Raw genomic sequence first — 23,578 nt, 5'->3', positions numbered from 1 at the left:
TAACACATTTAATATTTACATAACTTATTTCATATATATATATACTAACAATTAGTATTCTCTCTTACATTTATATATTTTTTTATTTAATCCGATCTACTTTTTTTTATACTTATATTTTTTTTTAATTAATCTTATATTTTTAAAAATATAACACCTCAACTATATGTTACCAAGTGTCTTATTATGGGCATCCGTATTAGACAAACCGTCCACTTATAGAGTACAAGTATCAATTCATGGACCCACTTTTAACGACAACATGTAACCAAATTCTCAGCTTTCACTTAGTTATTAGTTGGATAATAGTCTAATATACTGGTAAAGGCATGAGAACGCTTATTCTATTAATCTGGTGTTAAGCCTTTTCTTTCAATTTTATCTTATTCTATTTGTGGTCAATGATGCAGAACACTACTTTTTTTCAACCAAAAATAAAAAAAATAAAAAAAGAAAAACGAGTAGGAGAATAATTGGGGTGGGACTTTTCAACGGTCAAGAATCCATGGCCATGGATGGTATGCTTTTGATTATTCGACGGATGATACTTCAGTGGTCATTCAATTCAACAACGGAGCTTTGATTTGTTTTAAGTATGGGAACGTAAAAACTGGGGGGCTTCTCTCTTTGATCTTTCTCGCGGTCGCGGGGGCTGGGAATGGGATACCTCATAGCTGTTGGCCTTGGACTCGTTGAATCATTCCCTCCCTCTTTGCAGTTTTACATATGATATGGATGGGAGATTTGTCTGGCTTATACTTATAGTAGTGTATCTTACAAGGAAGCTGCCCTTGTGTATTTAAATACAACACTAACAAGATTGCTAACACAAATGCTACACTTTCTTTTTCTTTTTTTTTAAATTATATATATATATATATTTGCAGTTTACCAATGTGTAAAATGTGGATTTGGGTAAATTTTGAATTTAGTTTCTCTATATATATATATATATATATATATATATATATATATTACCATGAAAATTGATTGGCAAGACAACGGTAAATGATTCGCAGCTAAGGACTAGGTGGGACATCGCTCCGGCGGCCACGACAGTTTCTCCGCCTGAAAAAGTAGTCATATAGAGACAGATATATAAAGAAGAAGACTGGGGGCTCTCTTTTGCGTTTGTTTGCTTTCGGTTGGTTGGTTAGTAGGAGTTGGAAAGACAACTAACCAGTAGTAGTGTTTGTTTAGTGCCTAAATTACTTCCTGTCCAGGAGCTTGTTGGGACTTCGTCGACATCACCTATTCAAGTCCAACAGACTTTTCCATTTTCGACCGCTTAAAACTGTCTGTCGCGTGGATACACACAACCACGCCTCTCCCCATTTTGTTTTTCTTTCTAATAATCATTTTCCCGGATAATTGAAAACTCTCGTGAGATTGAAACCCGCTCTTCTCATGAATATCAGGAATAAGTGGTAAATCCACACCTTATATTAATATTGCGCCAGTTGACATCAAAATTACACAGCTTCCAGCCAAATCAATAGGCAGCTCTGCAGATTTCTTTTGTTCCTCCATTTATGGGCGCAACTATTTTTTCAATCGTATCTCGTATTACGTGATGATTTCTTCCACCAACCCCACAAAAAAAAAAAAAAAAAAGGAACCGGATTTGCACATAATTAATGATCCACCGATGGATTTTCAATAACTTGACCTTCAACAACGGAAGCCGTCAAAAAGCAGACGGTCAGAGTGGTTTTTAGTCCGCATGTTGTGCTGCGTTGTGTTGTGGCGTTTAATCGTCACTACAGCCGAGCTGACCAGATGCCATCGGAGAGTCAAATCAAATGGGGGCGACCGACCGCGTCCAATAACCATTTTTAGTTGTGTTACTTCCCCATTCATATCATAATATATGCCTCTCTCGTTCATGTGGATGTGGGCGGCGGACCATGAATATGTGCCTCTCGAATAACCATTTTAAGTGCTGCGTTGACGTCTCATTTTGGTTTCAAAGAAGCATTTTGCATGTTAATTTTGTGCAGATAAAAAAACATTCCCTGGAGTTGGAAGAGTGCAGAAAACAAGGCGGAAGAAAAAAAAAAATGAGACATCTAATGTAATCGATTACCTATATTTGACATGCACGCATTACCTTTCCTACATTTTCGTAATTGCACCTTTTATCCAAAAGTATGGAGCAAGGCAACTTCATCTGCCTGCCTACTGATAATTGCTTGATTTTCATTTCTGTCAGCCTGCAGAGGCGGTTATCCTTTGCAGCTACACCCATAATAATAATAATAATAAATTAAAAAATCGGCAAAAAAAAATAATAATAATTTCCGGGTGCTCTAATTTATTATGCATCGCCGTCGATCACATCTCATCACACAACTGACATTAATCCTCTTCTTCCAACAACGAGTATTAGACATGAAGGAAAGAAACGTTTTACTTGATGGAATGTTCAATACACAAGCAACAACGAGGACAAATATACTTCCATCGTGGATCATTGTCGCACGAATGATTAATCCTCAAAATAACCACGCCAAGTGACAAGATTCAGTACAATTATTGGAGAAAATACTACTAAATGAAAAGCCAACATTCCCTTCTTCCCTACGGAAAAGACATTTATGCCCGTCCCCCCTTCTTCCCTAAGCTGCCTTTCACTCAAGAACAACATCAACGACCAGATTAATGCCAAAAAAATCGGCCAAATCCCATCGCCATGAAACCTTCCAAATAATTATTCTATTTCTATATCTATACATGCTAAAAGACGCTTAATCGGGGAACACAAATATTTGTTAATGCTCGGCGGGTGTACATTAAGATTCAACCGATTAAACTAAACTTCTGCAAACATATCAAATTTGATTCTAAAAAAAAAAAAAAAATAGTATATAAAAACTATCTTTGGCGGAGTGTTATACAGAAGCAGAAAATCTCTTGCTGCCTCAGCTCAAATAAATGATTAAGGGTCTTCAGCATCATCTGGCTGGATGTTCAAAATCTGAGAAGTCACGAGTTTAGAAAGCTCGCTGATCGCAACTTGTACATAATCTGGATCACCATGCCTTGACCATCCGGATGATTGACAATTAAATCTGGTGTACTCAGTTGCAGCAACCTTCGTTTTTGTTGTTGTGGAAATTACTCTCTCTAAATCTGATTGTGACAATGGTCGAGGCTCCTGAAGAGGTACGCGAATCAGAAAATTAAAAGTACTCTAAACTCACACACGTTCTGCAGACGATCAAATACTGGAAGCAAACGTTACACCACTTTTTCTAGACCAAGTCTAATTTTCTAAATACACTAATTTATGTAAAAGATGCATGGCAAAAATATGGTTCATATATGTTTAATTCAAATACAACCTAAGCTTTAAACCGATGAAAAAAATCACTCATAGGAAGCAACCAGCAAAGACGAAGTTACCGAAGTTGAAAGGTAAGAGGAAGATACAGAATCAAAAGCATGAGGGTTCTTACTAATCCATATTGAGATTAACTGAACTTTTACGCAAGTCTAATATGAACTCATTCTTCTTAGTGAACTGCATCTTAAATAAACAGTGAAATGCTCGAATGACGGACAGAAGATGGACCAAATGTTCAGTGCAGAGCCTTAGAGCGTCTGAACAAGCTTAATGAAGCTAGTGGTAGAGTAATAATTGATGCAAGTTCGGAATAGTACACGAGCCCATGCATTCATATTTATTATTATGAAATCAGAGTGATTTCTTGTCATCACCACACAGACTGCAGTCAAAAGGAAAATGCAGGTGCAAACCAGATAATTGAGCAAGTAAAGGATAAAATCACAAACCAGAGAAGAACTTCCCCCCTTCTCTGCATCTAGTAGATCCCTGATAGGAAAATAGGCAGCTTTCTTACAGAGCTCAAGAAGATCTGAGCCAGTGTATCCATCACATAGACCAGCTATGCGATCAAAGTCAATGTTATCTTCAACCTTCTCACCCTTCAGAATCACCTTCAGTATTTCAGCTCTCTCTCGGCGATCAGGCATGCCAATCTCAAAGGCCTGAGGAAGGCGCCGAAGAATTGCTTCATCCAGCTCAGATGGACGGTTTGTAGCAGCAAGTACCATTACACGAGCATTATCTACAAAATAAGCCGCATGCTATTACAGGCAGAAGACTGATGCAAACAGAAACTGAGAACATCAATAATAAACATGAACAAAGCTATTGGTACAAGATAAAACATTTAAGATCTGGTTCAATTAGTAAACAATTCAAACTCACAACAAGACAGTGGTTGCTTTATCTACGGATGCAATTAATTCTCCCAATCCAAATTTAATTCATTCATCTACATGCAGAAGAATGAAATATTCTCAGGGGTATCCATTAATACCAACATGCCATGAGTTCAACAAAATATCAGCCATGAAAAGAAACAATTTCTTTTGAAATTCAATCAGTCAATTAATCAACTGTGGTAAGTCTTTTTCACAAGCCATACAGAGTTCCTGGGAAACTTTAACATGGACCTCAAGTTGAAATCTCAAACTTACGATCTGTGGTAAAACCATCCCATAAAGCCATAAATTCAGTCTTCATGTTTGTTAGTGCTTCATGGTCAGTAGTCTTGCGCTGACCCAAAAAACTATCCACCTCATCAATGAATATAATTGCTGGCTGGAGCTTATAGGCTAAGCTAAACACAGCAGCCACTGCAAAAGGAAATAGAATTGAAGTTCAATAAAGCAACATATAGAATCAACCACACTGTGACGAGTAAGACCAGTAAAAGTCTCTCAAAAATTAACAAGAAGAGCACTAAGTAGCAAAGTCCATGCTGTAAAATGAAAGTCGCACATGACATAGATGCCCATTTACAAACATTTTAGCAGACAGATAGGATGTAGGGAGAAGAAGAAAGAAAATCCCTTTAAGTGGGACGCTGATAAAGACGCACCAAGTTTTTGAGCATCACCAAACCATTTGCTCATCAGATTTGATATTTTCACATTGATAAAAACAGCACCAGACTCTTTTGCAATTGCTTTGGCAAGCATCGTCTTCCCAGTGCCGGGAGGTCCATACAGCAAGACACCTTTTTGTGGTCCAAGGAGCTTCCCACGAGCAAACAGTTCAGGCCTCCGTAACGGAAGAATGACCAATTCAAACAAGGCTTCCTTGATGGCTTCCAATCCACCAATAGAGTCAAATTCCACATCAATATGATTGGGGTTGATGACATCACAAGCTATCACATCCTACATGCCATTGAAACATACCATGAGTCAAGGGATAAACATAGTGACTGCATTTGATACTGAGGGCATGACAATGAACAAAATGTCACATTCCAAAAGCACATCAATGGGTCGAGGAGTAAGAAAGGAAACAACTTTTTATCAGGAGAAAACCTATCCCGTTCAAAAAGCTAAGGTTCTTACAAACTGCAGAGCAGCTATATAGTGAATGCTCAAAACGTACAAGCTTAATGCTGGTAATATACTGTTAGTGAACCACAGCAGCCAGCTGAGCTACAAAGCCTCTAATTCAGAGTCTATCACAGTTATCCTCGCACAAAAGCAAAGTGGAAAAAAAGTGGCTATCATTTCCTTTCAACTCCATGGCGTGGAAGTTCCTAATTACAAGTCTTGGAGTTGGAAGGAGGTTCAAAAAGAAGTCAGCTGTTGGATTCTTGACCTAAATAAAAAATGGACACATCAAGTTTATGTAACCTTTCGTAATTCATGTTAAACCCTGATGGCCAAAGGATTAAGGTACTATAGAATGGATAGAATTTCTAACTCGTGAAACCGTCCCAGCAAAAAGAATTTCTAACTACCGCAACCAACTGGTTAAATCTTTTACCTAAACCTTCTTCCTTGGGAAGGTTGGAACAATATTAACGTAGAAGAATCAGGAAAAGAGATAATGCTTTTTGGCTGGACTTTTCAAAACTGCACAATCGAAAACCACAGAAGGAGGGAGGAGAGGCTCTGAGCCTAGGAGGTTAATCTTTTGCCTTGTTTTCATTCTACTTTTTGCAGACTAATAATCACTCTCATAATGATCTTACCAAAAATGATAATAATAAAAAATAAAATCACTCTCGTACTGAAGGCCCTTTTTCTCAGCTGAAGGGCTCTCAAAATATATCAATCTCTACACCAGACGGAAGGAATATCATTGCCTAAGAAATCCAACCCAGGGTATTCCAACGATCAAAAGGCTCATTTCTTGTCGGGTACTCAAAATAAATTACTCCAACTCAATATCGATTCAATTTTCCCTAACATTAAAATTTTAAATTCTTCTTATACTTATCTCTCAATTGACCCTCTCTCCGTTTTATATATATTTATATATGGTGTTCAAAATAAACAATATTCATATAATATACGGTTTATGCAAAAGGAGGGAAAGAAAAGGGGGTAAAAAAAAGGACCTCGTAGGGATTTGTTTGAATAAGAGGGCGGCCCAAGCGCTTGGAGATTTCCTTCTTGTGTTCGAGGGCTTTCTTGGAGGCCTCCCGGTTCGGGTCGAGAAGTCGGAGCCCCGTGAATAAGACCAAGCAACTCAGAGCGGCGCTGGCAGCGTACAGTATCAGGTCTTGCACGAATTTCATCTCTGTTGAATTGCTCTTCATCTTTCTCTCCTTTCTTCTTTTTTTTTTTTTTGCTTCTACTTCTGTGTTATACTACTAGTAAATATTACTCCGGATTAGGGCAGCGGATTCACAGTAGAAAAAGACGCAGAAAAGCGCCCTCTCACTCGCTCAGCTGCACCAATCGGTAAACGATTTTCTTTATCTCTTTTGTTTTCCCACTTCGTGTGTAGTAATTTTTCTTGAAGACGAAGAAGGAAGGAGCAGCGAAGAGGAAATTTCGCGATGGGTCTCGGTTATCGAGAACGCCCTCCTCCCAAATTTCAAAATTACAAATCAAGTCTCCCAGTTATTGAGGGAAAAAAGAAGTTGGACCGTCCAGATGAAGTGGGCAGAGACATATGTGAACTTACATCAATGCCCATTGCGTTCCTATAGCGGCACCGGCTTTCAATCTACGGCCTTGTAGAGTGCACTGGATCAGGCGCATGTGAGGCTGAGTGTGGAGTACTATTCGAGCTGGATCCATCAGATGGTTGCTTATTTTCTTCTTGGATTCAGATTGCTAATGGGCCTCATTTATTTCCTTTTTTTGTTGCACATGTGATGTGAGGTGCCTTTAAGAGTGGTATTGTATACGGTGTGTGACTACCAAACTTATGTATAAAAAGCAACTATATAATCACCACATAAAATTGTTAAGAGACTACAAAAGAGCGGAAGCTGAATAATTGTTGGGTTTGTTTCATTTGTCACTAGGTTAACCAAACCATAGTTGGACACCGTTCCGATTTTGACTTTGGAGCAAGCATTTTCCCATCCTCCCTGGAGTGACCCTTACGTCCTTTTTTTCTACACATAAAACCTGAGTACGATTTGGTGTAACCAAAAAAAAAAAAAAAAAGTGTCATTATTTTATTTGATAAAATGTAACCTTTAATATTCACTATTATCTATTCATATCTTATGTACTAAACTTTCCACTCATACAACATGACTATATCGCTACAATAAACACCCATGTATAATATATATACACATATCCCAGAAAGAAATAATAAAACGAGACCAGTAGTCCCCTCAAAATGGAGGAAAAAAACAAGGGATAATTTCAGAAAACCTTAACTGAGGTTTCTAACTATTTCACTAACTTCTCTTCATATTTTAAAAATTACATCAATCGCCCTCAACCAGTAATTAAAAAAGTAATGTTAGGGGAGAAAAAAAATAGTATGATTTAGTTGCATGCCCCATGTATATTATATTAAAAAAATAGGGATAATATCAGAAACCTTTATTGAGGTTTCTCTTAATATCACTTGGCACCCCAAAGGTTTTAGATATATCACTTACCTCCTCTTATAATTGCAAAACGATTACATTAACCCTTACTTGATACATAATTCACAACATATCAAATAAATGAAGCTCAAAAAAAAAAAAAAAACCGGAAGTCACATTCTTCTTTTTCCCTTTTCTCCATCATTCTCTCTTACTCGTATTTTTTGGATGACTATGCAATATTTTATTGTAAATTATAATAAATTAAATTTTGTTTATCTTTTACTTTTTGTGATTGGGATAAAGTGGGGTATGATTTATTTGCTTATTTTGGGTTGATTTTTATAATGATTGGTATAGTTTAATGGTTTGAGTAAAGGGTCGAGAAAATGTTGGAAAAAAAATGTAAATTTATAGGAAATCGGTTTTGAGCATATAGAATTAAATTAATGCAAGTGTATTTCTTTTCAAATATTATTTTTATTTTTCAAATATATATTTTTATGGGGTATAGAATTGTGATGTAGTGGTACTACAAGAGATTACTTTTGAGGTGATGGTTTTCTTAAAGTGAACAAAGTGGTTTAGGAACATTTTTATTTAGCAAGTGAAATGGTAGTTTAAGGTTTTTAAAAATTTTGTTACACAAATAACAAAAGTAAGGGAGGTAAGTGATATTTTTAAAATATTAGGGGTGCCAGGTGACATTAAGAGAAACCTCAGGGGAGACCAGTCAAATAGCGCCAAACAACAACGTCAGGCGACGTTTCTGAAATTATCCCAAAAAACAAAAAGAAGTGATGAAAGCGGACCGTACAATATCCCAACTTGGGCGTCGACTTTACGCAGTAAAATGGACCGTCAAATCTGAAGTAATTACGAACAACGACGAAAGAAAGATTTTTTTTTTAAAAAAAAAAAGCATAAAAGGGAAATTATTCAGCGGGGGCTTTTGTCTCGAGTTGTGTGAGGATTAAGAAATTCATTTGTGGACTTCCATAATTTATTGTTTGCGTATGAGAGGACCCGAGACTGACACAAGCAACCGTATTCTATTTCTCTTTCTATTTCTATTTCTATATAATAGTACGAGTTTTCCTTTTCCACCACATTGACACACGCACGGCTAAGCCAAGCAACTGAATTTTCTTGTAAGTTTTGAGGACATTAAGGGGAACACGCAAGTCGGTAATTTACAAAGAAACAAATTAAGAAGATGCTTAGAACGTAATTGTCAAGTGGAATGAAAAGTTGCGACAACTTGCCAATAAATCAGAATGGGAAAGAAAATTAAGAAATGAGATGATTTTCCCCGTTCCCATATTTGGCATAAACCAATCTGCCAATGAATCAGGACAGCGCTCTAATATTTTTTGTGATTTGACGTGCACAAAGTTTCGAAAAAGTAAATGAAAAGATAAAGTTAATTTACAAATATTTTAAACACTTAATCAAAAAAAATTTTCTTAAGGCAACGAGCAGTCAAATTAAGCGATTGCCATGTAAGGGGCCCGCAAGCAGTCGACCACCGGACCGTAGAGGATCAACAGGGGTTGGGGGTGAGGGTTGGGGAGGGTGGAATTTTTCTCCTCCAGCATTAAATGGAGCCAGCGGCGGGGATCAAGTAGTGGGGAAGGGGCAGGGAAATTAAAATTAAGAATCCTTACATTGTGGGCCTTAATTTTAATCACTAAAATGCACGTGCACGGACATATATATATATATATATATATATATACATGGGCATATGTATATATATAATATAATCTTTCTTGTTAATTTATTATAGTTAAACAATAATTTTGTTGATTTAAAAAAAAACAACCTTAGTTGATTTAGATTTTATGTAAAATCAAATATTTCATAAGATAAAAATAATTTTTAAATTTTAATTTACGTTGAATTTTTTATTAATTTTTTAAAAAATATTAATTAGTAAATTCATTGTTAATATTGTATACATACAAAAAAAAAAAACTAAAAATAGTAGCAGAGCAGGACAAAGTACACCTGCAGAGTAGGGCAATGGTGGAAATAACAGAGAATGGGGAGCTTCTAGACGACGGGACAGGACTCAGGAGGCAAAGGGGGATTCTCCACCTCACACCCATCTATTGTCATCCCTACTCGCCCGCCCAAATTATTCCAACTTAGTGATTTATTTTATTCTTTTTTTTTCAAAAAGGAAAAATGCCCTTGTAATTCAGCAACACGTGGAAGAAAACTCATGCGGCCATATTTGGATTATGATTTTTTACAGAAAATTTTTTATACTTTTTATAAATATAATTTTTAATCATATTTTTATTTCATATGTATCAAATCGCTGCACTTATATCCGCCAAATCTTTGCCGATATTTTTTTTTATGAAAATTTCTAAAAATAACAATTCAAACTTCTTCATGCAGCGGCATTGGATTAAAGAGTTATTGGTTTCGTTGGCAACATCACAAGTTCAGTATAAACCATCAATTCAATTTCCCCTGACACCAAAAAGTTGTTTCGGTCGCCGCACCCCCAACGTCCATGTGGATACACCAGGAGCCTGAAAGTGAAAGAAAGGCAGCACTCTTTCCTCCCTCCCTTGTGCTTATATTACGCTTTCCCTTTCGTTTTTAACTTGCGGAGTGCGGACTATTTAGTCTATACTACAGCACCAAACCAAAAAAAAAAAAAAGAAATTCTCAAAGGAACTAACGCTAGCCATAACTGCTCCTGTTATCCTAGGACTAGTAATTGCTTCCATCCTAAATCCGAATCCATCATCAAAATCAAATCTTTTCATCCCCATTTTACGTGTGTCGACCGAGATATTGGACTCGGGGAACTTTTAGTCAACGGGAAGGCAACTCATTTCTAGCCTACCATTTGGCCTTACAAGTCCCATCCCATTATAATGGCAATCATACTGATGTAGTACTCCCCAGTAGTATTTGGAATTGTAGTCGCCATGTGTACTACCAATGTCTTTATGGTTTTTCTTTTTCATTTCTTGTACTACAAGAGCGCTAGATGTAGTACAAGGTCTTGCCCAGTCGGTTGGTGAGCTTTATTTGCTTCCCTCCCTGGCATCTCTGGATTCACTTCTTTAAATTCTAGTTATTACATTACAGCTGGTTCACTTCACCTGTGTGCTCCTCCTCTTTTCGAAAGAGCTACTAGTAGCATTCATCAAGCTAATGATTACGTATTGAATTGGATTCTCTTGCAGTAAAAGAGCCGAATCCATCTGGGATTTTTTTTTTCCTTTGGGATTTCTTGGTTTAAGTTTTATAGGTAATTGGGGATTAGCTGTCATATGTTTTTTGTTTTTCTGCGTTGTGGTTTAGCTCTTGGACGGTTAATTGATGATAACAGCATTCTGGTTGCCGGTCTAATTCTCTGACCAGCTGGACAAAGAATATTTTTTGATCCTCTTTTCAGGTAATCAATTAATACTCTTGCTTACCTCCTTGTTTATAATTTGTCATTAAGGATTTTTTTTGCTTTTCGTTGTTTTTTCCACGTTCATCAGATGCGCTTCCGCCTCATGTCTAATTATGTGCTTACGCGAGGTAATTCAAGATTTTAGTTATTCGGAATCTCGTACTGATGACTCTTCATTAATTTGGTCATGGATCGGAATTGGCAGGATGAGTGCAAGAATGGCTCGAGGGGGAAACGCAGACATTGAAGATTCGAAGGAGATTACAGGTGTAGTTGATGGGGAAGATGTAAGAGGAGGGGGTTTGGAGGAGGATGTGAAAAGAATTCCTCCGTGGACGAAGCAAATCACCTTTCGAGGAGTAATCGCGAGCATAGTGATTGGGATCGTATATAGCGTGATCGTGATGAAGCTCAATCTCACCACTGGGCTTGTTCCTAATCTCAATGTCTCAGCTGCACTTCTTGCCTTTGTCTTCATCCAGACCTGGACCAAGCTGCTTCAGAAGGCAAGTTTCGCCTCAGCTCCGTTCACCAGGCAAGAGAATACCATTATTCAGACTTGTGCTGTTGCATGCTATAGCATAGCCGTTGCAGGTACTAAAAAAAGCTTTTCTGTTGTAGCTGTGCAAATTTCTTGACAGAATTGCCCTGCTTGCTCGATCAAGCTTTTGGTGCTATCCTATTGGTCAATAAGTTAAGACCTTATTGATTGTGGTGTTTAGGTGGTTTTGGGTCTTATCTGCTCGGATTAAACAAGAGGACGTACGAACAAGCTGGAGTTGATACTGAGGGAAATGTGCCAGGGAGCTACAAGGAACCTGGCCTTGAATGGATGATCGGTTTCCTTTTTGTTGTCAGCTTTGTTGGCCTTTTGGCTTTGGTTCCTCTTAGAAAGGTACACCGTTCCTGCCAATTAGAACAGCTAGACGTTGTTTCTTTCTGGCAGTAGAACAACTCATCCCTGTTTTAGGACCAGTTCACAAATGTATTTTGACAATCTGCATCTCTAGTAGGCTTCACAAGCTACGCCAGCGCTTGGTTGGTTATTCATGCTTTTCCTGCTTTGCTTTATTCACAGATCATGATAATTGATTACAAGTTGACTTATCCTAGTGGAACTGCAACTGCAGTACTCATCAACGGTTTCCATACTCCCAAGGGGGACAAAAATGCCAAGTGAGCAAAGAATGATTATTGGAAATTTTACTGTGATATATATGTATTTAACATGGTATGGTGCAGATAAAAAGGAAGAAAACATTAAGTGGACAGGATATATCTTAAAACTTGATCTCCTTTTTACCTCTTCAGGAAACAGGTACAGGGGTTCATGAAATTCTTCTCAATTAGTTTCCTGTGGGGAATGTTTCAGTGGTTCTACTCTGGTGGAAGCCAATGCGGATTCGTCAACTTCCCCACATTTGGGCTGAAAGCCTGGAGACAAACGTCTATACTCTTACCCTTTTAGTTATTTGCTTTTTCTTTACAAGTTCTCAAGTCTTGTAATTGGAAAATTTTTTTCAACTGCAATTGATGTAATTAATTGAATTTTGCAGATTCTATTTTGATTTCAGTATGACATACATAGGAGCTGGAATGATTTGTTCTCATCTTGTCAATTTGTCTTTGCTCTTTGGAGCGGTTCTCTCTTGGGGCATAATGTGGCCACTAATACACGACCGCAAGGGGGATTGGTTCCCCAGAACGTTATCAGAAAGCAGTATGAAGAGTCTAAATGGTTACAAGGTTGGTAAATAACTGTTTTTAACTTCTTTTTTTTTTTTTTATATCAAGGGAAGAAGCTCCTTCTGAATGCCTTTTGCCTTCAGTCTCAAAACTTTTTTTTTTTAAACACTTTTTTTTTATTTCATGTCAAAGTTTCTCAACATCACCAGGATCCGTCCGCGGACGGATCCTTAGTACAAAAATCTTGGACATTTTAGACTCAGTCCGTTTGATGAATCCGGCTTGATCCACATAATCCGACGCAGGATTCATTGTTATTGTTCAGCTTCAAATTCATAACAAATCTCACCATTGTTTTCATTTACAAACTACACCAACATTTTTTTTCATTTTTCTCTTTTGCATGGCTGCAGGTCTTTATTTCTATTGCTCTTATTCTTGGGGACGGATTGTACAATTTTCTCAAGTCGCTCTTCTTCACCGGACTAAGTCTACATGCTGCATTGAAGAAGACTCGCAAATCAGGTAAGTAAGTAACTTGCACATGGGCTCCAAATTGCATAATGCTGCCCCTCTCTTTAGACCAAGAGTATTTCAACCAAAAAATGCGCTTTCAGCAGTAACATTTTTCTAGAGATCTTGCTAAATTATGTCTATTTGGTTACAGAAACCTCAGACAGTAGAACTCAGCCACTTGACGATCTTCAACGAAACGAAGTCTTCATGAGAGAGAGCATTCCTTTATGGGTAGCATGTGTTGGATATGTCTTGTTCTCCATTATATCCATAGCTGTAATTCCAAAAATGTTTCCACAGCTGAAGTGGTACTTTGTTCTCGTTGCCTACTTGCTTGCTCCATCACTAAGTTTCTGCAATGCTTATGGTGCTGGTCTGACCGACATGAACATGGCATACAATTATGGGAAGGTAGCCCTCTTTGTGCTTGCCGCCTTGGCTGGAAAAGATAATGGTGTAGTTGCAGGGCTTATTGGTTGTGGGCTTATAAAATCTATAGTTTCCATATCCTCTGACTTGATGCATGACTTCAAGACCGGTCATCTCACCCTAACATCCCCTCGGTCAATGCTGCTTGGCCAAGGCATTGGGACCGCCATTGGCTGCATAGTAGCCCCAATAACTTTCTTGCTTTTCTACAAGGCCTTTGATGTTGGAAATCCTGACGGCGAATATAAAGCTCCCTACGCACTGATATACAGAAATATGGCAATTCTGGGTGTTGAAGGCTTCTCTGCACTGCCACAGCATTGCTTGCAGCTGTGTTATGGGTTTTTTGCTTTTGCTTTTGTGGCCAACCTTTTTAGAGACATAACCCCCAAAAAGATTGGGAAATGGGTGCCGCTTCCGATGGCCATGGCGGTGCCATTCCTTGTAGGTGCTTATTTTGCAATCGATATGTGCGTGGGCAGTTTGGTCGTCTATGTATGGCACAAGCTCAATAGCAGGAAGGCCGCTTTGATGGTTCCTGCAGTTGCTTCCGGTATGATATGCGGAGATGGATTGTGGATTCTCCCCTCATCGATTCTAGCTTTATTCAAAGTTAACCCGCCAATCTGCATGAGCTTCTTGCCTACACCAAGGTCCTGAATAGCGTATTAGATGATTACTCAGGTCAAATAACAGGAATGGGTACTTTAGATAGTTAATATTATTATTCAGTTTTTAGATCCATATATAGAGCAGCAGAGAAATGACGACACAAGGAGCACAATAACTGGAGTAACAATTTCCGTAGTAGTGTAGTGCAGCTGTTGCGGAAGAATTGTTAGGTCGATCCAATAGTTAAATGGGCAAAAATAATAATTTTTGCTAATACACCATTGTACATCAAAAGGTTTTCCAATTGCCGGGCATTTGGTTACAATCTTGGATTATCAATATCAGACTAGAATGCGTCAAAAGTAGTAATAGAAGCAAAACAATTAATGCCTCATAAATTTGTAAGAAAGAGGGCCATGATCACTGTGAACTAAAAAATAATAAGCGCACCGAGGCGAGTCTCACGACTACTTTAGAGAAACAGAGGAGAGCCCCACAACATGATCAACTTTTTTTGTCAGAGATGGACAACAGCGGCAAGCCTTAGCTGACTTTTTAGTATGGTCCATACTCGTAGATTCTTCCCAATCTATTGAAAAGTAGGCGTCTGACTTGAATGTGGCTGTAATTTTCAAATCCGGCGGAACATATAATTGTTGCGTGAGCACCAGACTTTTGAAGGTGGACGAAAGCGAAAATTTTGCAATCGCTAGAATAGCCAATAAAGCGTTACCCAACGTGGCTCAGTGGTGTAGTCAGCGGTCATCACTTGTCACTCGAGGGATCTCAAAGAGAACGATGGTCAATCTCCACGTTCCCCAGTGTAAAGTACTTCTAAAGACTGACGTCCACTTCTTTGAGCCCATCATGACTCCATTTTGGTTGATCGAAGCAGATTCCCTCTCCACTTTCTTCCCATTCTCCTTCCATCCTTTCGAACAAACCATTTCAACCACAAACAAGAACAAACTCCTACGCAGAACATACACTGTTGCAGTGATCTAGTAAAACATGCAAACCGATATCAGTTATTGGCTTCTTGCACTTTTGGTGCAAACGATTATCATCTACTTCCCGGAAAGCACCAGATTCTTATCTAAAAGCTCTGGCCCTCTCAATTTGAGTTGGGAGATGGTACTGACTTTCGGACCACATCTACTAAGGATCAGCGCTATTCGTCCTAGCTACATCACTTTCAATGCCAGACGCCCAAGACCGCTCCTACAGCATTCATCCCATACCCAATACCCTCACTTATGTTCTGCCTTTCTGGTGTTCTTATGATTAGACCACCTTCTCCATATCCGTCTAATTCAGCTAACCTACAGACTTATGTGAAGCCTTTGCTCCTTGCAGCAGACTAAAGTCTACCCAAAAAAAAGAAAACATTAAAGCTTACTATAGTGAATCTTTAAAAAAGGCAATTACTGCAGATCTCCATCACGTTTCTGAACAGAGAAATGTTACAGGATTAAAGCTTACTATAGTGAGGAAGTAAATGGTAACAGAAGCATCAGCCTCAGTGAGGATAAATTCAGGCCTTGTCTCAGAGTTCCCCAGTTAAAATTAATAGTAGCTTTTATGTCATGAACGAGATGATGCAACATCTTGGCATCTTGCAGAAAGATGTGGAAATTATCTAGAGAGAAAGTAGGATTATGCAAATCTCTCCTCCAGTTTAGCTAAAACAAGTCACACCCATTGATCAGAATAGGAGAAGATAAGTTCAGCAAACACCAATAAATAGTCGAATTATGCCTTTAGTAGTTCCATTTTATATAATGTTTCTATCAGTAATAAATAAAATGTACAGTATTATAATTTGCAGGTGCAGCAACTAGTTAACTATGGTGGATCCTAAATAAATTCGCAGAGCTCATAGGCTCAAAACCGGGCATAGTTTCAGTCCTCTGGGGAAATATTAAACATGCAATGAAAGGTTTGAATTGAAACAACTAAACATGATCGGGTGCATCAGAAAACCTGCTGTCCTCTCCGTCCACAAGTACCCAATCAAATCTTTCCTTTAAGAAATGTTTCAAGTTCTGTTTTGGATGAATCTTTGTTGCACTAATAATAATGTCATTGTATACGCTAGCAGTTACATGTTGCTATGGATTCTTTCTACCAGCACAACGAAGAAAGAATGCTTGTATCGACATTCATATTATAAATGAGTTCTCTCTTGCGTAGAATCTTGGTCCTACCAACACATATATAAAAGGAGAGTTAAATTTAAATACCAGAATAGATAAAAAAGAGGGAAAATTCCATGCGGCCAATGTGAGAATTTATGGGGGAAGAAAAGGGGAGGGAAGGAGATGAACATTCATTAATGTCGACCGACAACTAAAACCGCCAGTATGTACAAGTTCAAAATTGGTTACTACAAAGCTTTTGTACAGCTTATTTCATCAACAAAATCTAGCTGCTTCCATTTTCCGAATCTAGATAAAGTAATCAAAGCATAAAGGCATAACAAAATTACAGAACTGAAGAGGAAATAGATAGATTTTGTTTTTTCTTTTTTTCCCTTATTTAAAAAAAAAAAAAAAATCGATTGAATGGAACTTGAAATGTTCAATCAATAAAACCTGTTTTCTGGAACACAGCGTTACGCACGCTCCGCAAGTCTCTTCCCTTGAGAGTCCGTCCAACGCCTTCGAAAACAGAGAATGTCACGTGAGATCTCGCGACGATCACGTGAGGCGGCACCATCTCCTCCTCATCCTCCTTTTCTCTCTCATTGTCTACCTCCTCCAACCGCTCTAAATTATCAAACTCACCCAATTTCTTCTTCTTCGGCCACACAGGGACGTTCACCGGAGCCGATTGGTGGAACCTTCCGGCGGAAATCAAATTAGAATTCTCAGATCGAACCACGGGCGGGACCATCCTGGCGGCCGAGGCTGCCGAGAGGGAGGGGTTGAGGGTGGATTTCCGGCAGACAAGAGGAGGGTGGTGGTCTTGGGAGAGGGCGGCGGAGAGCCCGTAATTGGGTGGGTTGACGTGGTTGCGATGACGGCGGAGATGGGTGGTCGGCGAATTGGAGGAGGGGAGAGGTGGGGAGTGGGATTCGGTGTCGGTAGAGTAGGCGGAGGAGGAGGACCAAACGACGTCGCTCTCGTCGAGCTCGAGAGGATTGTGGTGGCCGTTATGGGGGTCGGGCTCGGGTTGGTCTAGAAGGCTCAGAAAACGGACTGTTGGAGAGGGAGAGGCCATGGTCGTTGACTGTGACTGCCTCTGACTCGCGGGCCGTGGCGAAAGCCAAATTAAAAAGCTTCAATTATTTCTGTATTAATAGCGGAGGATTAAAACCCCAAAAAAAAAAAATTAGATTATCTTTTCCGATTTTTAGTTCTCATCCCTCAGGAGAAATGAATTATTTCTTCGTTGGCCGGTCCCCTCCTGAATTGAGGGGGAAAACAAAGAGTAAATTTTGTGAGTGACAAATTGGGAAGGTGACAGATCAGACTCAGAGCGGATGGCCGTGGTTAAATTGGAGAATAGATAGATTCACGTGTACTTGTATTTTTATTTTTTTTAACTTCTGATACGCTGCTGTGAACTTCATTTGGCCGGTCAAAATTGGCGCTGGAACTGTTTCTGGTTCCAGCATAATTGGCATTGTTGAGATAGAGTATTATTTGAAATAATTACTGTAATATTTTTTGTGATGTAATGTATGTGAGATAAAAAAATAATTAAAAATATAAAAAAATAAATTAAAAAATGTGTTTACGATACAAATAAAATATTATTTGAAATATTATTTGATATTAAATACGCTATGATTCAATAAAATTTTTAAATTGTGAATGAGGATCCTATTCTATTACTGGCAAATCGCGGATGGATGGCACAGATCTAGCAGTAGTAGTAGGATCACGGATTCACGATCGACTGTTCATACTGCAATGCGTTACGTCAACTTTTTATCTTCTGGGAATGATTTAGAATTCAATTAGATTTTTAGTTTCTAATACATAACATCTTAGGATATGTAAGCAATTTCTGTTTGTATGATATGATGTAATTGGACCTATAATTCTAAAAAGGGATATAATTTTACAAATCTCAAAAGAAGTTTTTGAAATTATTCCTAAAGTTTATTATAAATGATTGATATCTATATCATTTATACCAGATATAAAAAGGAGATGAGATTGTTTGGTGTAAAATATTTTTATCGCCCTTTTTTATTTTGTTGTAAAAAGTCAAATAATACCGACACATTCCTTAAAAGATAAAAGGAAAAATGCACTCACATCGATTGGTCAAAGAAACTTCAAATTACCGTCGACTACTTTTCTTTTTGCATAAAAGAAAAGAAAAACTCACATAAAATATAACAGAACTTTACGAAGAAGGTCGCTGTAATCAAGAAATCAAATCAATAGTAGCTCAATGGGTACCAGGCATTCAATCCAAAGACCTTTAAGGTCAAGGGTTCGAATCCTAGGGAGGCCCCTCCCGGTACCATCCCAACACCCTCTTGACCACCAGGGAGTCCAGGTCGTTCCTGCTCCCCAAGACGGTTGCCGAGGTGAGGGGTTGCCGCGGTGGACAAATCCACAATGGGTCTCTACGTACCCTAAAATAACATAAAAATAACAATTAAAACAAAAGAAGTAGAAGAAATAATAAAAAGATGGAAGAAATAGAGTAAATCAGCTTTAAGGATCCGAACAACCCCATTCCACTGCATATTTCAACTCAGCCCAAGTCAAAAAAGATTGCCATCCAGGCAATGACGGGGTAAAATTCTTTTTGTTTCCTCAATTGCCCATTGTACTTTCAGTTTCTTTTCACAGGCATATAATTAAGTGAGACTTTTAGATAATGGGGATAAGTTGAGTGGTATTGAAGAAATGAGTATAAGTGGAAAATTTTGAATTTGAAATTTTTTCTCACTAAAAAAAGTGAATATTTTTGTTAAAACTTTTAACTCTAATATTATTTTATTTACTAATATGTGGGGTTTGAATTTAGATTTGATATTGACCTTTGTTGCTGTTATTGTGCTAATTCATAGTATAAAAAATCTTGGGCTTTGCTTTATTTAAATTCTTGCCAAGATTCCAAATGGAATTTGCATATTATAAGAAGCTATGGCATAATAACGCATTGAGAAGGATGATGAAATTTTTAAAAGTTACAAAAGCAGACCTTCAATTTTCCCTCTTTTTTTTTTGGGTATTTTGTATTTTACTTCATTTACATTTGATTCCCCACAATCTAAATTGTCATTTAAAGTGATCCTATGTTTCATTTTTATATTTTTTTTATTCAGACTTTGGTTATGAATTGAAAATTGATCTACTTGAAGTGACAATTCTTTGCCACCAAAAGGAGCTTTTTGCCACTTAAGCTTTTAATGGAGAATGAATTAGTGATTCATTAATCACTTGCTTGGAGTTAATATTTTCATTTATTTTTTAGTTGACTAATGGTGTAAAGTGCCGATTAAAAATTGTAGAATGTAAGGTGCAATCGGTGTAATAACTCATGGAAGTTTTCTACATTTAACCCTAAAATTATACCTTTTCAAAATACACATTGGGAAACTCAAATTAAAATACTAAGAAAATTAAAGTACGCTTATGATTTATTAGTAACTAATACCCTATAAGTAGTTTGTCGCGGAACAAAATGCTGGCTTAGAAGCTAGGATACACGCCAAACCAGAGGAGGATTTGCTCTGTTCAAGAATCGGTTTGGATTGCTACTTTCTAAAATTTTTATAGAAAAATGTACTATAACAATGTGATGTAATGTGAAGTAAAAAAACGATTAAGAAATGTGTTTATGGAAAGCGATTTTTTTTTTTTTTTGAGAAAAATGACAATCCAAATTGCTAGTTTTCTAACAAATAAGCAAATAAATCATACCTCACTTTATCACAGTCACAAAAAGTAAAAGATAAACAAAATTTAATTTATTGTATATAATCATCTAAAAATATATGAATAAGAGAGAATGCTGGAGAAAAGGGAAATAGAAAAAAGTGACATTTATTTTTTTAAAATTTTTGAATTCTATTTATTTGATATGTTATGAATTATGTGTTAAGTGAGCGTTAATATAATCTTTTTACAATTACTCGAAAAAGTAAGTGATATTTCTAAAACTTTAAAGGTGTCAAGTGATATTAAGAGAAACACAAGGGGGTTATCCCTCTACAAAAACTCCGCGGCTCATAGATGGATAGTTAGGCAGCAGTTGTAGCAAAGCAGGAAGCTACCAACGACTTCACCAAGTAGATTCATTTTAGCATATGCATCAGCATTCGTAAATTCTCGTGCAGGAGGCGCGTGGTTACGTGCCACCGCTCCGGGGACAGTTCCGTAATTTTGAACCGTACCAACCCCGACCACCGTAAGATCTGTTTCTGTGTGTAGTTTATATACAATACCGCGGCCCTCAAGTTGTGGGTGTTGGACTTGCAGGCTGCTGCTGCTGCTGCTCTCGTACGCTCGAGCTCTGTATCTCTCTCTCTCGCTTGTTTCAAAGATTCTGTGTTGGTAGTTTGGCTAACGATCCGAGAAGGAGAAGGAAAGAGAGAGAAGGTAGGGAGAATCTATTCTTTCTATACATTTCACCGAAAATCCTTCTCTCTCCCGTAAGCTAATAATTCCTCTAGATTCTTCTTTTTCTTTCTTCTTGTTTGTTTGTTTCTTTTGTTACATCTCATGTACGGAATCTAAACACTCTGATTCCCTCACCTAACCTAACTGATATGATGAATATACTTATATAAGTTTTTGAAATTTTTTGGTATACGGGTGCGGGAGGGGTTTGACTTTTGATGTTCAGTATTTGCAGGAAACAATGGCATCAGATCAGAAGGTTCACACCTTTGACGAGGTTGTTCAGCACAACAAGACCAAGGATTGCTGGCTGATTATCAATGGAAAGGTCAAATCTTTGTTCCTTTCGCTTCATCTCTCTTCTCTTACTTTAAAAGTCTCTAGCTTCTACTAGGTTTTTAGGTTTTTCATGTTCGATCTTCATTGTTATACCCTTGCTGTTGATTTTTGAAATTTCTTGAATTTATCTCTCTCTCCCTCTCTCTCTCTCTAGATGAATTTCCCTTCTGATAACTTTTATGTCATTCTGTTGGCCCAGCAGAAGCTCCAGGAATTTTGTACTTTTGGATCCTCTGGGCCAATTAAGTTGTCTCTTCTTTTATGCTACTTGCCTGAAGTGCTTAAATATATGCTGATGCAGCTCACATCATTGTCACTTGCAAACAACTGTAATATTAAAAGCTGAATTGGGTCATATATGGCTCAGATCTTTTTGGTGATTCAATATGAGGTCCTAGGATCAACCGTTTCATTATTTGATGATAAGTTGTTTAGGCAAATAGGTATTGCAAAATTGTTGTCTCCCCCTAAATGGTATCATTCTGTTCTACAACAGACTGTTTTTATCCAGGAGAGTGGAAACTTGCCCTGTATACTGTTTCATACTCTTTCTGCTACTTGTACACCACTGCATCTTCAAACAATTACTCCAAACGCTATAGGTTTGTAATCAGTTGTTACGGGGCTACAGATGAAATGATGTAGCACTCTAGGAGAGTCGGCGTGTATAATCAGCTAAAAGCATCTGTAAGATGTTCAACAAATTTGTATTTGCAAAGGTGATGTTGAAAGATTTCTCTTAGGATGCAATCATAGTCTTTTGGCCTTCTTTTGGGTTTGAACATCTTTGCACATTTGTGAGTTTGGTGAAACAATGGCTTCTTTTAGTTCTGCAGTTGACGTATTAATTCAAACTTTACCAGTGCAAGGATTCTGAAACCAATTTGATGGGCTAAAGAAAACCTAGCACTCTTAGGTCTGATGGGCCCTTTGGAGATTATTTGTTTAAGCTGTTGGGCAAATGTTGTTATTATTGATGATTTTTTTTTCTCTGTTTTGAGCATTTCTGCTACTTTACATTCATTACAATTGCCGACTTCCTTTCAGGTGTATGATGTTACCCCATTCATGGAAGAACATCCTGGAGGTGATGAAGTTTTGCTTTCAGCAACTGGTAATGTTGTTAAATTCTCCTGCGCTGACGCTACACTTAATTCTTGACCTTTGGGCCTTGATTATGACTTTTGGAGGTCTGTTCTAATCATTATATGGAATGTTCAGGGAAAGATGCAACAAATGACTTTGAGGATGTTGGCCATAGTGACTCTGCTAGAGATATGATGGACCAATACTACATTGGGGAGATAGACAAGGCCACAGTTCCCCTGAAACGCATGTACATCCCACCACAGCAAGCCCAGTATAACCCTGACAAGACTCCAGAATTCGTGATCAAGATCTTACAGTTTCTTGTACCCCTCTTGATCATGGGTTTGGCCTTTGCTGTCCGACACTATACCAAGGAGAAGTAAACAATTACTATGCACTTGGCTCTGGTCCTATGATGACCTTTCCATTTACGTAGTGTTTGACTGTCACTACATTTTCTTAAAATAACTTTTGCTGCTGATTCTGGACTTGTATTCTCGAGTTAGCATCCGGTTTTGCATTATCCTCCATTAGACTTGCGCTTTTCTTCTCTTTATACTTGTTGTAATCAGGAGTCAGGACTCCAGTTGCGCTTGCATGGTCGAATTTTTAGCTTGTTTGGTGTTCTTCGAGTCTTTTTTTTTTGTTTAATTAAAAAATGCTATCTTCCAACTTTCGAAATGCTCTGCTAGTCCTCTCAAGCGGTAGTAGGTTAGAACCCCAGCTTGCTGCATGCATTTTTTACACTGGTTGGGGAGTCTGCCATTGTTCACCTAGTCACTGATACGTGTTATGACCCATCGAGCACCATTTTTTTGCAATTGTACCGTGCCTGTTCTTCAAATTTTGGTCTCACACTAAATATAAGACAACTATAATGCATGCATGTGACTAATAGTAGCGAACTTTTAAACGCCTAATTCAGCAACTGATTGGCATTTCATATCCAAATGCCACATCAGTTCAGTGGGATAGAATTGTTTGTTTATCATCTATAATCTTGATTGTAGAATATATTTTATTAAAAATGATACTGATACAAGGCCACCGGAGGC

The 23,578-nt window shown here is 37.9% G+C and overlaps 4 protein-coding genes across 8 annotated transcripts; 2 read left to right on the top strand and 2 right to left on the bottom strand.

The window, feature by feature from the left end:
- Positions 1 to 2,431: 2,431 nt before the first annotated feature.
- Positions 2,432 to 6,886, bottom strand: LOC113762374 (ATPase family AAA domain-containing protein 1-B). Its single transcript, XM_027305803.1, has 5 exons — positions 6,396 to 6,886; positions 4,911 to 5,211; positions 4,507 to 4,665; positions 3,796 to 4,091; positions 2,432 to 3,157 (listed from the first exon to the last, which is right to left on the bottom strand). Exons 1-5 carry the CDS (start codon positions 6,594 to 6,596, stop codon positions 2,939 to 2,941), a joined length of 1,176 nt encoding a protein of 391 aa, XP_027161604.1. The 5' UTR covers positions 6,597 to 6,886; the 3' UTR covers positions 2,432 to 2,938.
- Positions 6,887 to 10,579: 3,693 nt separating this feature from the next.
- LOC113764085 (metal-nicotianamine transporter YSL2-like) lies at positions 10,580 to 14,844 on the top strand. The gene is made up of 8 exons (XM_027308134.1): positions 10,580 to 11,259; positions 11,468 to 11,856; positions 11,985 to 12,157; positions 12,341 to 12,438; positions 12,574 to 12,708; positions 12,819 to 13,008; positions 13,362 to 13,473; positions 13,616 to 14,844. The coding sequence occupies exons 2-8, from the start codon at positions 11,469 to 11,471 to the stop codon at positions 14,551 to 14,553; spliced, it is 2,034 nt and encodes a 677-aa protein (XP_027163935.1). The 5' UTR covers positions 10,580 to 11,259; position 11,468; the 3' UTR covers positions 14,554 to 14,844.
- Positions 14,845 to 16,814: 1,970 nt separating this feature from the next.
- On the bottom strand, positions 16,815 to 17,859 carry LOC113764086. The gene has a single exon (XM_027308135.1). The coding sequence runs from the start codon at positions 17,725 to 17,727 to the stop codon at positions 17,086 to 17,088; it is 642 nt and encodes a 213-aa protein (XP_027163936.1). The 5' UTR covers positions 17,728 to 17,859; the 3' UTR covers positions 16,815 to 17,085.
- Positions 17,860 to 20,725: 2,866 nt separating this feature from the next.
- LOC113764087 (cytochrome b5-like) lies at positions 20,726 to 23,150 on the top strand. 5 transcript variants are annotated; one of them, XM_027308137.1, is made up of 5 exons: positions 20,727 to 20,883; positions 20,955 to 21,074; positions 21,322 to 21,423; positions 22,482 to 22,548; positions 22,656 to 23,150. In XM_027308137.1, exons 3-5 carry the CDS (start codon positions 21,337 to 21,339, stop codon positions 22,904 to 22,906), a joined length of 405 nt encoding a protein of 134 aa, XP_027163938.1. In that variant the 5' UTR covers positions 20,727 to 20,883; positions 20,955 to 21,074; positions 21,322 to 21,336; the 3' UTR covers positions 22,907 to 23,150. The 5 variants fall into 5 exon arrangements, with proteins under 5 accessions (XP_027163940.1, XP_027163938.1, XP_027163939.1 ...); XM_027308141.1 differs by having other exon boundaries at positions 20,780 to 20,883; positions 20,955 to 21,127; XM_027308139.1 differs by having other exon boundaries at positions 20,726 to 21,127; positions 21,331 to 21,423.
- Positions 23,151 to 23,578: the final 428 nt, after the last annotated feature.

This window comes from Coffea eugenioides, chromosome 2 (assembly GCF_003713205.1).
Source record: "Coffea eugenioides isolate CCC68of chromosome 2, Ceug_1.0, whole genome shotgun sequence".
NCBI classification, from domain to species: Eukaryota; Viridiplantae; Streptophyta; class Magnoliopsida; order Gentianales; family Rubiaceae; genus Coffea; species Coffea eugenioides.
Note: the sequence above shows the minus strand (reverse complement) of the source record. Positions and strands in the feature narration are given on the sequence as shown.

What these genes read in the sequence shown, in the direction of transcription:
- LOC113762374 (XM_027305803.1), bottom strand. Translation starts at nt 6,596, where the DNA reads ATGAAGAGCAATTCAACAGAGATGAAATTCGTGCAAGACCTGATACTG. An exon ending in TTCAAACAAATCCCTACGAG is followed by an intron (nt 5,212 to 6,395) that starts GTCCTTTTTTTT and finishes AATGGCATGTAG; the next exon opens with GATGTGATAGCTTGTGATGT. An exon ending in TGGTGATGCTCAAAAACTTG is followed by an intron (nt 4,666 to 4,910) that starts GTGCGTCTTTAT and finishes TTCCTTTTGCAG; the next exon opens with TGGCTGCTGTGTTTAGCTTA.
- LOC113764085 (XM_027308134.1), top strand. Translation starts at nt 11,469, where the DNA reads ATGAGTGCAAGAATGGCTCGAGGGGGAAACGCAGACATTGAAGATTCG. An exon ending in AAGGGGGACAAAAATGCCAA is followed by an intron (nt 12,439 to 12,573) that starts GTGAGCAAAGAA and finishes TTACCTCTTCAG; the next exon opens with GAAACAGGTACAGGGGTTCA. An exon ending in GAAGAAGACTCGCAAATCAG is followed by an intron (nt 13,474 to 13,615) that starts GTAAGTAAGTAA and finishes ATTTGGTTACAG; the next exon opens with AAACCTCAGACAGTAGAACT.
- LOC113764086 (XM_027308135.1), bottom strand. Translation starts at nt 17,727, where the DNA reads ATGGCCTCTCCCTCTCCAACAGTCCGTTTTCTGAGCCTTCTAGACCAA.
- LOC113764087 (XM_027308139.1), top strand. Translation starts at nt 21,337, where the DNA reads ATGGCATCAGATCAGAAGGTTCACACCTTTGACGAGGTTGTTCAGCAC. An exon ending in GGCTGATTATCAATGGAAAG is followed by an intron (nt 21,424 to 22,481) that starts GTCAAATCTTTG and finishes ACTTCCTTTCAG; the next exon opens with GTGTATGATGTTACCCCATT. An exon ending in AGTTTTGCTTTCAGCAACTG is followed by an intron (nt 22,549 to 22,655) that starts GTAATGTTGTTA and finishes TGGAATGTTCAG; the next exon opens with GGAAAGATGCAACAAATGAC.